At 38.8% G+C, this 17,607-nt stretch overlaps 1 protein-coding gene across 1 annotated transcript in view; it reads left to right on the top strand.

Annotated features, from left to right (window-relative positions):
• CTNND2 (catenin delta 2) overlaps positions 1 to 17,607 on the top strand; it is a 776,118-nt gene that overhangs the window by 169,938 nt on the left and 588,573 nt on the right. Inside the window, exon 2 of the mRNA XM_073802014.1 lies at positions 6,637 to 6,749. Within this exon, the coding sequence (XP_073658115.1) occupies positions 6,637 to 6,749 (113 nt within the window). The remainder of the gene's footprint in view (positions 1 to 6,636; positions 6,750 to 17,607) is intronic.

The following is a 17,607-nucleotide window of genomic DNA, read 5'->3' as shown; positions in this document are numbered from 1 at the left end:
GCAGGTATCTCCTTTAGATCCTGATTTCCCTTCTTTTGGATATATATACCCAGGAGTGGGATTGCCAGATCATATGGTAGTTCTGTTCCTAATTTTTTAAAAAATAAATTTCTTTGTTTATTTATTTATTTTTTGCTGTGTTGGGTCTTCATTGCTGCACGTGGGCTTTCTCTAGTTGTGGCGAGCAGCGGGTACTCTGTTGCGGTGCGCGGGCTTCTCATGGCAGTGTCTTCTCTTGTTGTGGAGCATGGGCTCTAGGTAGTTTTGGCTCACGGGCTCTAGAGCGCAGGCTCAGTAGTTGTGGTGCACGGGCTTAGTTGCTCTGCGGCAAGTGGGATCTTCCCGGACCAGGGCTCGAACCCATGTCCCCTGCATTGGAAGGCAGATTCTTAACCACTGTACCACCAGGGAAGCCCCTGTTTCTAATTTTTTAAGAAACCTCCATACTGTTTTACATAGTGCCTGCACCATTTTACATTTCCATCAACACTGTACAATTTCTCCACATCCTCAATAACACTTGTTATCCTTTGTTCTTTTGATATATCCATCCTAATAGTTATTAGATGATATCATATTGTGGTTATGATTTGTATTTCCTTGATAATTAGTGATGTTCAGTGCCTTTTTTATATACCTGTTGACCATTTGCATTGAATCTCCTTTGGAGAAATGTCTAGTCACGTACTTAATGCATTTTTTAATTGGTTTGTTTTTGTTTTGTTTTTTTACTAATGAGTTGTATGAATTCCTTATCTATTTTAGAAATTAACCCCTTTAAATATTTTCTTCCATTCCATAGTTGGCCTTTTCACTCTGTTGGCTGTTTCCTTTGCTGACAGAAAAGGAAGCTTTTTAGTTTGATGTAGTCCTACTTGTCTGTTTTTGCTTTTGTTTCCTGTGTTTTTGGTGTCATATCATGTTTTATATAGCCTGATTTATATCACCACTTCTCCACTGAAAGTGCCCAGGAGAAGCCATATTAGCGGTCTTGTGCCTTACGCCTATTCTTGTATTTATTTTGCTGACTTCTCTTGTTCCTTGTCCCTCCAAATCCAGATAACCTGCAAAGATCTTTCTTCACCCTTCTTCTCATCTCTCTTTATAGTTTCACCTTCACTGAATTAATTTAATAGCACATATTCACTTACAACCAGTATTATAAAGTTCACTAAATATATCTACATTTATTTTTCCCATTAATTTCTTGGGTACCCACCAGCCCTTATTAGCAACATCCCTCTCTTGAATGCCCTCTCATCTTAAAGTCTCTAAGATACCCAAGAATTATTCAGTCCTGAGAGGTCTGTTCTCCCTCCAGATATCAAACTGAGTTAGAACTGGGGAAGGTCATCTTCCCACCCACATCACAGCATAAGTATCTCCCAATGGAATAGAAGCTCATTCACTGTTGTAATGTTGCCCTGGAGGATACTACAGATGCTTTTACGCCACAGGAGTGATCCAAGTTTGAGAACCTCAGTTGCAGCTCAGCTAGTTCCCAATTCTAAGGTCAGTTTTCAATTCCAAGTGTAAAACCATACAGGACTAGCTTAGGTCCTGACAGTTCCCATCCCCAACCATGTGCTGTGGCCAAAACAGCCCTTCCTATAAGTCTTAGGCCCTTGGGTTGGGGTAAGGTAGAAAATGGATGTAAAATAAGTGACAATGCAGTAAGGCATTTTGGAACCCAATCTCTAGAGTTCATACTAATAAAAACTATTTAAATAATGAGTAAATATGAATGTTAATGAACTTCATAGTTGACACTGACATCTCATGTCTCTACAGTAATGGACTGCTGTGGTCTCTGAAACAAAATAATTGACAGTATTGAGAATATTTAGTTCATTCAATATTAATTCGTTCATTCAACATTTCCCTTCTCTATGTCCAGATCTCCTAAGACATCATCTTTGATCTCATTCTCTTTCCTACTTTTGAAGGAAGAATTTCTTTCCTGACCAAGGCTAATCCTTTCATCCCATTACCTTAACATTTTTGTAAAGTAAGGAAAAAAACAGAACCTAAGAAATAGCAGGTTTATGATGTTTATATAAGGCAATGCATGTAAAGCACTTAGTATCGGTATATTTATTTAAAAGATATTTATTGAGCACCTACTATGTGCCAGGACTGTCCTAGATACCAGATACAGTGGCAACTCAGCAGGAAACGTTTCCTCCTTATATGCTGTCCTAGTAATTATGCACTCAATAGTAAGTGATCAATAAATACTTTTGCCTCCAATTTTTTTATTATGTTTTGTGTTACTTTATTAATAAAATATAGGATTTTAGGTGCAGAAGAGAAACCTCCTTGCTCCTGGAAGACCTTGACATTTGCTGTGTACTCCTTAGAGAAACACAGAGGGAAAATTCACTTAATTACTTGCTTGTTTCATATATGCCATGACAAAGTAAACATTTATTGAATGGACATTTTAAAAGGCAAAACATTGATTCAGTTTCCTTAATAAAGAAAATTCCAATTCAATTAAAAAGTCATCATGCAAACTAAAGATACAAGTAACCCAAAAAGAGCTTCTATTTTTAATACTGAAATAGTGAACAAAATTAAACGGGTAAAAACTTCAGTACTTAGCTGTTTAGTAGTACATTTAGTATGAATTTTTAAATACAGTGGAAAATAAACATTTACAAATCAAGCATGGGGGAAAAATAGTTAATTCTTAATCTTTCACCTTTCAGCTAAGAAAGTAGCAGTGACCCAGCTGAAAGTAGCAGTGACCCAGAAGTAATACCTTCCCACCTGAAACAACAACAACAAAAACAAAAACACCAGTTTTCAAAACACTACACTTTAGGCAATGAAGGACAGTGATTTTTTTTTTAATTTTTATTGAAGTAGAGTTGACATATATATATATATATATTTTCAGATTCTTTTTCCTTTTAGGTTATTAAAAAATTTTGAATATAGTTCCCTGTGCTGTACAGTAGGCCCTTGTTGGTTATCTATTTTATATATAGCACTGTGTGTGATTATGAGTGTGTGTGTGTGTGTGTGTGTGTGTGTGTGTGTGTGTGAAAGAACCATAAAGCTCTGTAAGACAACTTTTATTTCTCAAAACTGCATTGTGTGGGGCTTCCCTGGTGGCGCAGTGGTTGAGAGTCCGCCTGCCGATGCAGGGAACACGGGTTCGTGCCCTGGTCCGGGAAGATCCCACATGCCACAGAGCGGCTGGGCCCGTGAGCCATGGCCGCTGAGCCTGCGTGTCCGGAGCCTGTGCTCCGCAACGGGAGAGGCCACAACAGTGAGAGCCCCGCGTACCGCATTGTGTGTATGTTACAAAAACATATATATATATATATATATATATATATATATATATATATACACACACACACACACACACACACATAGGTTATATATATAGATTATATACATATATATATATATATATATATATATATAACTGAGTCACTTTGCTGTACACCTGAAGCTAACACAACATTGTAAATCAACTATACTTCAATTACAAATAAAACTGAAAAAAAAGATTCTTTAGATACATAAAGCAAATGAGGTGAGCCCTACAATTGCCCCAGCTTACTGCCTTGAGAGAGTTTCCCCACAACAGTGGAGAAAAGGAAGGGGGACCCAGGCAGAGCCCAGAGGACTCCCTGAGTTGGGGAGAAAGTACTGAGAACCCAGAGAGGTAAAGGTGCCTGAAATTTGCAGGGCAAAATAGAAGAAAGGTGATTGCTGCTCAGAAAGAGAACCCTTGAGATCTGCAGAGGGTCCCCTTGGACTATTCAGCAGAGAACTGAGCAGCACATGTATGTAAGGAAACCAGCAGGGGGCAGGGAAAGAACTACCTGGAAGGATGGGAGGAACTAGTACCTGGTGTTCACACCAGGACCCAGAATATGTGCTTACACCCTCCAGCCAAGCTGGGAAACCAGCTGGGAACCTGATGCAGATGCTAGAATTAGCAAATCAGGACAGTGAAACAGTTTTTAATATGTGTATTCCATATGTTTAGAAAGTTAAATAGAGACATGGAGGATTTTTTTAAAAAGACCCAAATGAAACTTCTAGACATGTTTGATTCATCAGTGTTTGAGATTAAAAATACACTCCATGGGACTGATGGTGGATTAGACACTGCAGAAGAAAAGACTGGTTAACTTGAAGACACCAATAGGAATTAAACAAAATGAAATACAAAGAAAGAAAAAAAGACTTTTAAAAGTGGAAAAAGGAATCCATGACTTGTGAGACAATCCCAAGTGGCCTAATGTACACTTAATTGTAGTCACCAAAGGAGAGAAGATAGCGGGAAAGAAAAAAAAAAATTTTGAAGAATTAATGGCTGAAAAATTTCCAGATTTGATGAAAACTATAAAGTTGCAGATCCAAGAAACCCACTGAACCCCAAGCATAAGAAACCTGAAGAAAACTACACCCAGAGAACTTTAAAATCAAGTTGTTCAGCACTGATGATAAAGAGAAAATCTTAAAAGGAGGCAGAGAAAAAAGATACAATATATTCAAAGACATGAAGACAAGGAATATCATAGTTTTGTTTGGTTAGAAACAGTAAATGCAAGAGAGAACAGTGGAGCAAAAATGTCTTTCAAAAATGAGGGCAAAATGAGAACTTTACTAGGCATATACATCTGAAAGAATTCATTACTGAAGGAGCCATATTACAAGAAATATTAAAAGAAGCCTTTCAGACAGAAAGGAAGTGATGTCAGATGGAATTAAATAGCTGCACACAGATGAAGAGCACTGAGTATTGTGACTATAAGTTTGGAAGGCAGATTTCATGAAGAAAATGTCTACTAACACCCCCCTCCCATAAAACTAATGTGAAGAAAACATTTAGTGAGGCCACAGCCTTCAGCAAGCACATCCAAGGGTAGTGTCTGTCCTAGCAGAAGCCCAAAAAGTTTTGTAAATCCTGACTCAGATTGTCTTGCCATATTGGACTGCTTGTAACATATGCAAAAATGCAGCAAATTAAAGTGCTTTAGATAATACGAATAATGAATTTCTGTTTACCTATGAGGAGCTCTGTATAATCTTTGTGTTAATGTTTTTAAGGTGTTATCAATTCAAAAGTATGAGTTTGTTTACTGTTATACAGACACATTTAAGATAAAATATACAGACATACCTCGTTTTATTGCACTTCACAGATATTGCATTTTTTAAAAAATAATTAATTTTGGGGGGCTGCATTGGGTCTTCGTTGCCTGCATGCAGGCTTTCTCGTTGCGGCAAGCGGGGGCTACTCTTCATTGCGGTGCACGGGCTTCTCACTTCAGTGGCTTCTCTTGTTGCGGCGCATGGGCTCTAGGCACGTGGGTTTCAGTAGTTGTGGCATGTGGGCTCAGTAGTTGTGGCTCATGGGCTCTGGAGTGCAGGCTCAGTAGTTGTGGCACACGTGCTTAGTTGTTCTGTGGCATGTGGGATCTTCCCGGACCGGGGCACGAACCCGTGTCCCCTGCATCGGCAGGTGGACTCTCAACCACTGCGCCACCAGGGAAGCCCCCAGACCCTACTTTTTAAAGGTCTCACCCTAGGGCATCCCAGGGTAGCAAATAAAATAAACTCATCTTTTCTGGGAAGACAAATCCCTGTAATGCTGGGAGTTTTAGTTCTCCCAAGTTAACCCCTACCCTCTTTTTCAGTATTTTTCCACATTCTTAGAAGGTTTCCCATCCTTAAAATACAACTGTGCCAATAATTTATTTTTTAAAAGAAGTTATTTGTGACATTATGAAAACTTTTTCAGAATTTTTTAGTTAAAATACATAATTTACTATAATTATGTTTATAAAAACTTAAGTATATGGAAAAATAAAACATAAAGATTACAATATGGTATAAAAGTCCTGTAGCTGGAACAGCTGAAATCCTTGCCGTACTCAATGAATCATTTTTCATTAAAGTTAATCTTTTAACAGCGGGTGTCAGGCAGATTTTTAGAAGCATTCTTCCTTGGTTCAGCTGGCTGTTTTTTAAGGTGATGTATCAAATATCACAAAGGTAATTCACCGTGTAATTAGACTCTGTAATTAGAATCAGCGTCCTTGTCCTTCTGCTGGAATATAAAGAAGGAACAGTGTAGGTTTAAGGCATTATTTTCTTCAATCTGCAATAGGTAAGTAATATGAAGATGCAATTAGTATATAGAAGCACCTAGATGGCCAGTAGGGACTAAACACGATACTCCAAATCATATAACAAATAAATTATTTATTGTTTCACTTTTGGTTACAGGGGTATTAATATCTGTTGGGTACAGGACATTTGCCAAACATAGCACAGGCTTATTTTTCATGGTCAGTGTCTCATTTAATCTTCACCTCAACCTAATGAAGTAAGTATTGTAAACCCATTTTACAGATGATGAAACTGATCCTTAGAAAGACTACAGCTTATTCAAGGCCCTGCGGCTGATGGGTCCCAGGACTGTGATATGAATTCAGGTCTGCTTGAAATCCTCATCCTTCTTCGGGTCCACATCAGCAACCTCTGCTTCTCAAATTTAACATCTTGAGAAATCCTAATCTTCCCTTTGACCATACTGTCTTTTTGGTCTGATTTCCAGTTTCCGTATAGCTGATAACATTAATCTTTTTGATGGTTTTATTTCAGGAATTACAGTTTGAAAGGCTGACCCGAGAACTAGAGGCAGAACGCCAGATCGTCGCCAGCCAACTGGAGCGATGCAAGCTTGGATCCGAGACCGGCAGCATGAGCAGTGTCAGGTACTGTGCGCACTGCTCCTCAGGGCTGGGCTTTGAGCTGCCAGTGGAAGGAAATTGTGGTGTTTCTCTTCTCCTTGCAAACCTGGCGGTCGAATTAGAACATTCAGTCAGATAGATGTTGGAAAGGAATTGTAACCAACCCAATTTAAGATGTTCAAAAGGTGTCTGATCTGATTTGTACTTGAAACTCTTCATAAAATGAATGCCTGCCCTGAATGCAAATTATGCATCATTTTACACAAAAAGGAGGCCTTGCGTTTAGTCAACTTACTGGAAATGAGGAGATGCCATGTCACAGTCTCTCAGCTTGGTTCTTTTTTCTAAATGATCCAGAGTTGCAGGTTCTGGAAATGAAGGCGAGAAGGTTTTGGTGTAACTTGTATTGTTTGCTAATATACAATGCTAAATTATAAAATTGCTCCTCAGACATCAACCAATGCAATTCCTGTGTGTGAAAGCATTCACATCCATAGATAGAATGGATTGCTTCTTCAGTTAGGGGTTGGTTTGAGATTATGAAATATTTAAAAACAAACTTAGTCGCTTGACCACAAAATAAATTATCTGCCTAAGGACCATGTGTTCATATTTAAAAATAGAAGTGTGTGTATGTGAGTGTGGCGTGTGAGTGTGTGTGTGAAAGAAACATAAATAAACCTCCGTAAGATGACTTTATTTTTCAAAAATGCATCGTACTTTCCTGTCATCTTGTTCTGTATTGTGGTTTTGGCATGCTACATTTTTAGGGAGGTATATTCTTTAAGGAAACAACAGTTGCTATGGCAAATAAACTCCAGCATTCTAGCGACTTAACACAATAGCGGTTTGTTTCTTATTCATGCAACAGATAGAGGTGGTGGATGCTGGTCAGGGGGCTGCTTCCCTTCCACGCAGTAATTAAGGACCCGGCTTCTCTCTTGAGAGCCCTGCCATCCCCTACGGCTTCTTGGTCAATTGCATTTTCAATTGCATCACTGCAACCACAGTCCATTGGTGAGAACCAGTCACATGCCCTCTCATAGATGGAAATGGGGCAGGGATTCCTAGTCTTGGCGTCTGTAGCCACTCTGCCTAAGAGGCAGGAACATGAGTTTGAGGGTCTCTTAACCAACTACTGCCACAAAAGAACTAAAACGTGCTTGAATCCATTGCTCTTAAAATATTCTATCATTGTAAGATTAATTTGTAGTTGGAATGTTTCCTATTGGAGCTACCTGCCATTAATCTTTTAACATTGTTCTTTGCTTTGTCCAACAGTGATAACCTTTAAATGGAAATCATTGCACCTCTTGTTAGACTAAATTGCTTTGAAATATCATTTTCAATAGTAAAGCCTTAATTGCGGAATGTTAAAGCCCATCTGCTTTGGCACACAAGTACCTAGGCTATACTAGCTACAAATAGGTACATTGTAATCTCTTAAACTCATCACAGACTTGTCTGAACATCCATATTGACTAAAGTAGGTTGGACAAGAAAAAGGAGAAGTGAATTGTGTCCACTGGAAATTGTTTTCAGAAGGGTGACTGGTTGAAGTTAGTGAGACTAAAGTATGGGGGAAAATAATATTTATAAGTGTGTATTTGATTTAGTACATGTGGTTGTACATATTTGAAGAGCTCTTTTTTAATGGTGAACATTGCCTGAGAAGCTAAGTCTGTCAGATTTTTTTAGGTCTGTAAACACTGGTTGAGTTGACATCTACATCATTTGCTTTGAAACCCATTGTTTCACCATTGGTCAGATTACCTTTTCAATTTGTATTCCTAATCTTTCTGTGTGATAACTTTGCATACTCTCCATCTCCATCTTGTATTTTGTTTCACCCCCCTCCAGCCCTTGGTAGCAGCAGGCCTGGGGGACCATGTTGTATCCTGTGTCTCAATTCCCAACTTCTGATTGGATCAGAAATGGATATCTGACCCAAGGGTGATTAATCCAGTAACTGGCCTGCAAGAAATTAGTCTTGTGCTCTTGAGAATGTGAACCAAGTGACCCCAAATCTGTGACATCTAATGGTTTGTGCTAGGAGATGGTGGCCATGAGGATTGGGTGCTGGTAGAAGAATCTGTGGTGACATAGAGTAGTCCAACAGAGACTCTGTGTTCCTGAAAGTCAGAGACCAGTTTAGTTCCCATTAGGACTGGCTGCATTTAGATGTTGCATCTATTAGATTACCTTTTAAATTCTTAAAAACTTTCCTCCTCCCTCATTTGATTTGATTGAGTTGATATCTTTTCTTAGGTCTAATGTTTCATGAATAGAACACATCAGTGAACTGCCAAAGTAGGCAGAAAAATTATCCCATGACAGCTTGTGATTATTTATACTGTCTCTTGTATTCCCAGATCACAGCCCATGATACATAATCAATAATTCTGTATTAAATATATATTAAATAATAGTGCTGAGTGCAGATGACTCTGCCTAATTATTTCCCCTTGCCATATAGCTATATATATGTCTTCATCAAGCTTGATTATTTTTGTATTTTGGAAATGTCTAATATATGAATCTGCATTTGAATAATACAAGAAATTTACTGATATTTCACTGGAGAAAATCCAATACATACCTTCCACTGTTTTTTGTTTGTTTGTTTGTTTGTTTTTTTTGTCACAACCTAGTTGTTTGCTCAGCTTCAGAAATGCATCTTTGGAAATTCAAGTCTTTATTAAGGGTGATAGACTAACCTAGTTAGCACATCAAAGGGGATGTTTAAAAATAAAGAAAATAGAATGTAAACAATTTTTGAAAAAGGAGAGCAGGTAAAGAAGTCTGTGATGGTTTAGATTTGTTTTATCTTCTTAGGGATACTAGGGAGGAGTAAGAGGGTTTGTTAGAGGGAATGAAACAGAATCAAATATTTTTCAGATTTTTATATAAGTGGTAAAAATGACTGGTAAATACAGTTTGGTTTTCCTCTGCCTGTACTGGCGTTAGGAAATTGCTCCATCTGATTCCTAAGACATTTCCTGGTAGTTACACTGACAATTTAAATGTAATGAAAAGACATTATTAGTATGCATTAATAACAGCCAACTTTGTAATAGTCAATCAAATCATAAATGAGAATGCTGAGAATTTGGAGAGGGGATAATCTGGCGATAGCTATTGTTGCAGCACAAAGCAACTTCTGCATCCTCATATCTAGGGTACAAGTAGCTGCAAATAAGAACACTGTGATCTCTTAAACTCTTCTCAGACTTTTCTAAGCAAATTCATATCATAGCTTCCAGAAATCAGATCAATTAGTGGTTGTTGAAGTGTTATCAGTCTTCTAGAATAGAATTATTGTTGCTTCTTACTGTAGCTACAGTTCCACTATGTCCCTCATCGCCTTCCTCTCTTGGCTTTCCTCACTGGTTTCAGGCCAAACCTTTCCAAGCTCTTGGATCCTCCTTCCTCCTACAACAAGAGAGTTTGGTTCCCTGGCTTCTCCCTAATTCCCCAGAACCATCCAGATCTGAATCAGGAATGTTATTTATATAGAGGAGGCCCTTTATTTAGGGTCATGACCAAATCTTTCTTGCTAATAGGCTAATAGCCCAATTCCACCCGCTGGCCAGTTGCAACTACTTGGTTCTCACCCATTCCGCAGGCTAAGACCTGTCAGGGAGGTCTTGGTCCAGCAGCCCTAGGAGCCACCTGGTCCTCTTCTAGATGGGGCCCTGTGTTGCTCCTGCAAGCCCCAGAGGACCTGCCTGTACCCATGCCCTTGTCATACTCTCTATAGACCCCTGGAACAGCATTCTAATTCATCCCTTTGCCTGCATTCTGCCCAAATCCATCCTCCATGTGGTGTGAAATTGATCTATGTAAACACATAGATCAGAACCATGTCTGTGAAGGACCTGTTCCCGCTTCTGCAATTTCATGAATACACCACTCTTTCTCACCTCACGTGGTTATAGGCATGTGATCCCTTCCATCTAGAATATCCTGCTTCTTTTGCCAGGTCATCTTTTCCTGTGGATCCAGTTACCCAGCTCAGGGCTCACATTCTTCTGAATGTCTTCTTGATCTGTTCAAATTGGGGCCAGATGTCCCTTCCTTGGGAGTTATTAGAACTTAACAAAGTTTGGAGTCTGGGACTCTGTTGACCCTTCTAGAAGATCCTTGCTGCAGAATGTTTTAACCTTCAGTCAAAGGACACTGAGGATTTTCTCAAGTGCTACTGAAAATTTAAGAATACCAGACTAGATGCCTTATTCATATCCCTTGATTCCCATGGGCAGCAGGAACATAATGGGAGAGAACTTGAATTCAAGTAATAGTTGGACCTATCTTATGAACTCTTCCTAAAGGAGACCTGAAGCTTGGAAGACTGATGATGATGATGCTGACGATGATTTTGACAAGAGTCGGTCTGGAGCTCAAAGACAATGTCAAAAAATTCAAAGCTAGAGAGATTTGACACATGATAAATTCTCCTTTGCTGGCTTTAAAGATGGAGCTAAAGATGTGGCTAGCAACACATGTGGCTTCTAGATCCTGAGAGTGATTCCCAGCTGACAGCTGGCAAGGAGAAGGGGACCTCAGTCTTAGGACCAAAGGGAATTGCATTCCACTCATAGCCTGAATGAACTTGCAAGCAGGTTATTCCCCAGAACCTTTAGAAAGGAAAGTAGCCCAGCAGAAACTCTGATGAGAACCTTGTAAGACCCTGAACAGAGAATCCAGCCATGCCACACCTGAAAAACTTATGAAATTTACAAAATTTACAAAACTTACAAAACTGTTAGCTATAAAAAAATTATATGTTTTCTAAGCTGCTCAGTTTGTGGTAACTAGTTATGCAGTAATAGAAAATGAATACAGTGCTTTTCTATTGGTGGTATTATATATTACAAGCTGAATTATGAAAGTTTTTTAGAGAAAATAAATTTTATTCTATGAGCATCTGTATTCCATTCAAAAGTTTAATTTCTGTTGCCAATTTTATTTTTCATGCATATGCACATGCATTTGGATTCACATATTAAAATAATCTATGGCTTTGATTCTAAGAAGTAGAGGTATTTGAATGTAGAGTGGAGTCATTATTTACTATAGAATAAGGAAAACTAATAAAGCAATCATCTTTAGCCTTGCCATTTTTATAATATAGATACCCAAGACTCCAATTGGAGTAATATATGTTTAAAAAGACAAAATGTAGGAACTTCCCCGGCAGTCCAGTGGTTAAGACTCTGCCTTCCAGTGCAGGAGACAGGGGTTCGATCCCTGATTGGGGAACTAAGATCCCACATACCAGAGGGGCACAGCCAAAAATTACAAAATGTAATATATGTGTAAAAAATGCTTGCTCCACATTAGAAAATGCTCTTTCTTTCTAGCAGATGAATTATTGAATTTCTCACAAACCAGTTTCTTCAAAAGTCTGCCATATTTTGGAGATTGGGATACAAAAGGAATTAATGTTATAAATGTTATCAAAGGTCATTCTCTGTATTAACTAGCTTCTGTGAGTATGCCAACAGTTTTATAAATAGAGTCTAAAAATCTTTTCCAGACCTACAAAGAAGTCAGGCTTATTTTAGAGTAAATACTGATCTGGTTAAATTAGCAGTGAAGAAATATGTCAAGTAGTCACAAACTTTTGTCAGATGAAATGTATTTATTTAAAAGCATAAATTCTGCATTTTCTTAAGAAGTCATATATGAATGTAATTGTTTTCCAAAGTAAGGCATATTGTGCATTTCTTAATTATCCTGCAGGATATGATTTTGAAACAAGTAGATATTTCCATTTATTCTTTTTAAATAAAGAAGGAAGAAATTTGCCAAAATACTTCATTTTGGAAACCAGACGTATTAAATAATTACTTAAAATTTTTCAAATAAAGTTTTTTTTAAATTATGTAGATATTTCTACATATACACACATTCCTAAACAGTCATGTAGCCAAAGGCAAAAAAACACTCAAAGCCATAAGATTCTAGATTCTTACCACCAGTGAATACTTCTGCCATTAAAAACAAAAGAAACAAAAAAGAAGAAAAGAGCTTTTGAATAATTTTTAGTTTTTAAGAATTTTTTTTTCATTAAATGAAGTTTTTATTTAAAAAACCTGGACAAAAACTGCTGCCTCTTCCTCTCCTGCACTGGGACTTTGTGAGCCTCCGCAGCCACTAGAAGGAGGTGATGGGCCTCTTGTTTCTTCCCCTCATCTCCAAGTAATTCCCCAAGGACAGAGCCTCAGAGTATATGGCAAAGCAGTGGCCATATACTGCTCATAACAGTTCAATCAATGCCGAATGAATGAATAAAAAATGAATGAGTACACAGTACTTTCATTACTGTTCTTATTCTCATTGCTATTTTTTGGGGGGCAAAAATCACCAGTCTTACTATCTATACATATTTCCATCTCTATACATTACATATAAGATATTGTATATTATTCTGACCTTGCCAGATTCCAAAATAGTACTCTGGAATCCAAGGCCTGTTGGTTTGATGTGCTCTGTGGTGTGGAACTGTGGTTGACCTGTTCTCATATTTTCACTCTCATCTTAAGAAGATGATGATAATAGTGATAATTTTAACAATAATAATGGTAGTATTTTTGCAGCAATTTCCATAGGCTGGGCACAATATTAACTGTGGTTTATATAGGTCATGCCATTTACTCTTAGTTAACCCTATGAGTTAATAAGTCTTACTTGTATTTCATTTTGTAGATGAGAAAACTGAGATTCTGAGTGAGAAATTGCTTTCCCAACATCCAGCAGCTAGTGACCAGACATTGGTTTTTGAACCCATGATTTTTGAACCCAGGTATCTTTACTCCCCAAGTACACATTTAAAATGCCTCTCTGGAATGCTGTTATTATCGTGTCTTAAATGGTGTCTTGAATCATGTTGTAAATAACCATCTAAATGTCTTCAGTCCATTTTCACCCTAGAGGTAAAACGTTTTTGAACTGATTTTCTTCTTCTTCCTTCTCCTCCCCCACGCCCCCCCCACCTCCAATGATTATAGCAGTTTCGAAGTTCTTCATCTGAATATGTTTCTGATTTCATTCTTATACAAATGACGTAAAGAGTGTCAATAGTATAGGTTATCATTGCTTTTAAGTGCATCCAAAGTAACTGTTCAGTATTCTCTTGCAAATTGCCAGTGGACAAATTACACTAAGTCTATAAAATACTAGTTATCACATTGTCTTAGTTCAGGCTGCTGTAAGTGAATGCTATACATTGGGTGGCTTACAAACAACATAAATGCATTTCTCACATTTCTGGAGGCTGGGAAGTGCAAGATCAAAGCACAGGCAAATTCACTGTTTGGTGAGAAGCTGCTTCCTGGGTCATACTCTTTATGCTGTGTCATCACATAGTGAAAGGGACACGGGAGCTCTCCAGGGCCTTCTGTATAAGGGCACTAATCCCATTCATGAAGGCTCCATCCTCATGACCTCACCTCCCAGAGGCCTCACCTCCAGATACCATCACACTAGGGATTAGGTTTCACCATAAAACGTAAATTTTAGAGGGACACAAACATTCATTCTATAGCACAATTAAACACATTGTTCTAGATTTCTGTGGGATAAGAAATAGTCAACTGTCCTGAGAATTTTATGTAGGCCCTAAAAATATTTAATAGTTATAATTATCTGATATATGTCTTAGGGCAATTATTGTATCTTAACACTTTTGCATCAAATCTGAAGCCTGTCCTCTTTCCAAAGTGAGATATCAACAAACTAATATTAGTTTTACATCTAAAAATTATTAATATACCAAATTTTATTTAGAGGTTTTGCATTGTAAAACAGATTTTTGAGGAAAACTAACTCTAATATATATTGAAATTTAATATTCCAATTGGTAGAAAACTGCAAATATTTATAAATATAGTTAGTCTAGAAGATGCTTCATGTTTTCTTTCATCTTTACAGCATTTTTTTTTTCAAACTCATAGATCTGAAAGGTGAAGTTTGTGGCTCCATAAATTGGACCTAAATTTCATCATTGTGTTTGTTTTTTTTTTCTTTTTGCTGTACGCGGGCCTCTCACTGTTGTGGCCTCTCCCGCCACGGAGCACAGGCTCCGGACACGCAGGCTCAGCGGCCATGGCTCACGGGCCCAGCCGCTCCGCAGCATGTGGGATCTTCCCAGACCGGGGCACGAACCCGCGTCCCCTGCATCGGCAGGCGGACTCTCAACCACTGCGCCACCAGGAAAGCCCCCATCATTGTGTTTTTATGGTATGGCCTAGCTTTCCTAATTTCTCTGAATTTTACTTTTCTCATCTACACAAATGGGGATAATGCTTTTCAGTAATTTTGTAAAGATTAAATGAGAAATGTAAGTAAAGCGTCTCACACAGCATCTTGCATGCTGTTACTAGTGAATCATATATGTTTTTTGCCCTGATACAGATAAGTTTTTCACTGAAGTCTCCTTAATTTTTCTGCAAAAAATTATAAAATAGTTCCTCTCACTAGGACTAAAAGGATCTATCAGGATAGCACCACTTTTGTCTCTTTCATAATATAGACTAGAGAACCACATGGAAATTGACACAATGAAATGGAAGAAAGCCAAATCAGTTTCCCTTTCACCTGGGGCAACTTAATGTGTCTCTGGACCCATTGCTAGAGCTAGAGATGGGACTTTTGATATTGTGTCATCATCAAAAGGAGAGCAGTAATGCAAGGATAACATATGTTTAGCAGGAAATAGTAAATTAAGGTATAGAAGCCAGTGACTCTCTGAATAGATGTGTTTCAAACAGGGAACAGCAAGAGATGAATGCATTGACCAAAAGATGCACGCTCATTAGTCTCCTGGTTATATAAAGGTATAAGTGTGTTGAGAAGTAGAAGGACCTGTTGATGAAGGTATTTTGTGTGTCCTCCATTCTGCCTTTGCTCAGATGCCGAAGGTCCAAAAGCTTTTACCAAGTTTACTTAAATTTATATTTGTCTGTTATGCTCATGTCAGAGGACTGGAAACCAGTGATATTTCAACTGACAAAAAAACAATGAGTATTTGATCCACTTAAGAAGAAACAACTTCAGTTGTCAAGACTGGATGATGAACACCATGAACGCTGTATGTTCAAATTATTAAGATGGAAAGGCAGTCGGGGCATAGCAGGAAGATCATGGTCTTGGCACTGAAACACTCAAGCTGTGACTTGGGAAAAGTCATTTGGGTTTTCTGGGCCTCTGTTTCCTCACCTGTAAAATAGGAAACATTGAGCACCTAAGTCTGTTCCAGATGTGTCACTGTGCCCTTCATCTCATTCAAACCTTTCATGATACACAGTAAGTCACGTCTGAATATTTTAACATGGGGACTTTTCTTGGACTTGAATAGTAGAGCCAAGTAATTCAGTCGTGAGGATGGCAAGATGTTACCAAATAGATCTGGTGCTTCAGAGGAAGGCAGATAGATGTCTACACGTTTATGTGGGGAGTTTGTTCAATATGGGAACATCTCCAGTTGGGTTATGGCATGGACTTTATATTTGGGAAAACACAGTCTAAAAGAAGTTTGTAAATATATTGTAAACTGCCTCAGATAGTCTTGGTGTGTTCTACATTGGCTAAAAGCTGGGCGAAAGACAGGTAGCTGGAAGAGAGCTTTTCACACTGAGAGCTCACGTGGACCGGGACTCTTAAGAAGTAAAATCACTGGTTTTATTTATTTAAAAAAAGATGCTTGTGAAAGACTGTATGGACCCAACATGTTAGCAGGCACTCCTTGGGCTTCAAAAGTGAATGTGGGGCTTCCCTGGTGGCGCAGTGGTTGAGAGTCCGCCTGCCAATGCAGGGGACACGGGTTTGTGCCCCGGTCCGGGAAGGTCCCACATGCCGCGGAGCAGCTGGGCCCATGAGCCATGGCCGCTGAGCCTGCGCGTCCGGAGCCTGTGCTCCACAACGGGAGAGGCCACGGCAGTGAGAGGCCCGCGTACTGCAAAAGAACAAAAATAAATAAATAAATAAAAAGTGAATGTGGTGAAGCTCCTGGTCTCCAGGGGGTTACTGTCAAATACAGAGAGAGACGCATAAGCAGGCAGAACATGCTGGAACATGTTGGTGCCATGAAGAGAACAGGAGGCCATGCCAGTGATGGTTTCACAGAGGGATATTTGTGTGTCGAAGATGTGAAACATTGGCAGGGAAAGAACTGGGATAAAGGCATTGCTCAGAAGGAAAGTACAAAGTCAGAAAGACAAGGGTGGATAGGAATCAGTGTGGTTGGTATAGTGAGCCCATAGATGGACTGGTGTTGATTAAGGGTGCAGACAGACAGGACCATTTGGTGAGCAGTCAGGCTAGAGACTTTGGGTTTTGTTGAGTGGGCGATGGAACATGGAAGACGGTTCTCCCCAAGGAAGTGATATTCTGGAAGGAAGCATTGGTTCTGCCAGCTGCGTGGAGAATGGATTGAAGCCCATGGAGGCTGGTGACAGCCACATAAGATGCTAGCCTCTGTGCAGGAGTTGGGTCATAAAACTGAAAGCAAGGTCATGAGCACTTGACAGTGGTTTCAGAGTTAGAGTTGGGAGGGTCTGGAAACTCACTTGTGTCAAAGGAGACAGAGCAGGATTGCAAAATTACTATTTTTTTTTTTAACTTAAACATTTGGGTAGGCTAAGCCAACACTGTGAGCTTAGCTCCAACACAGCCATTGCCTATTTTCAACAAGGAACCTTTGATTTTTTTATTTCATGGTATGTGAATGTATGCTAATTCCCTTTTATCCAGGAGAAGCTATCATAGAATTTTAAATTTAAGAGATTGCTGTGTTAGCAGCAGGCAGCAAAGATGTTGCCTAATTTGTTGACAGTAAAGTGGTATTCATAAGCCCCAGTCTTCGGAAACATCTGTTTGT

Source organism: Tursiops truncatus, chromosome 3 (genome assembly GCF_011762595.2).
Source record: "Tursiops truncatus isolate mTurTru1 chromosome 3, mTurTru1.mat.Y, whole genome shotgun sequence".
Classification (NCBI taxonomy): Eukaryota; Metazoa; Chordata; class Mammalia; order Artiodactyla; family Delphinidae; genus Tursiops; species Tursiops truncatus.
The sequence above is the reverse complement of the archived record's forward strand: the minus strand, read 5'-3'. Positions and strand labels throughout refer to the sequence as shown.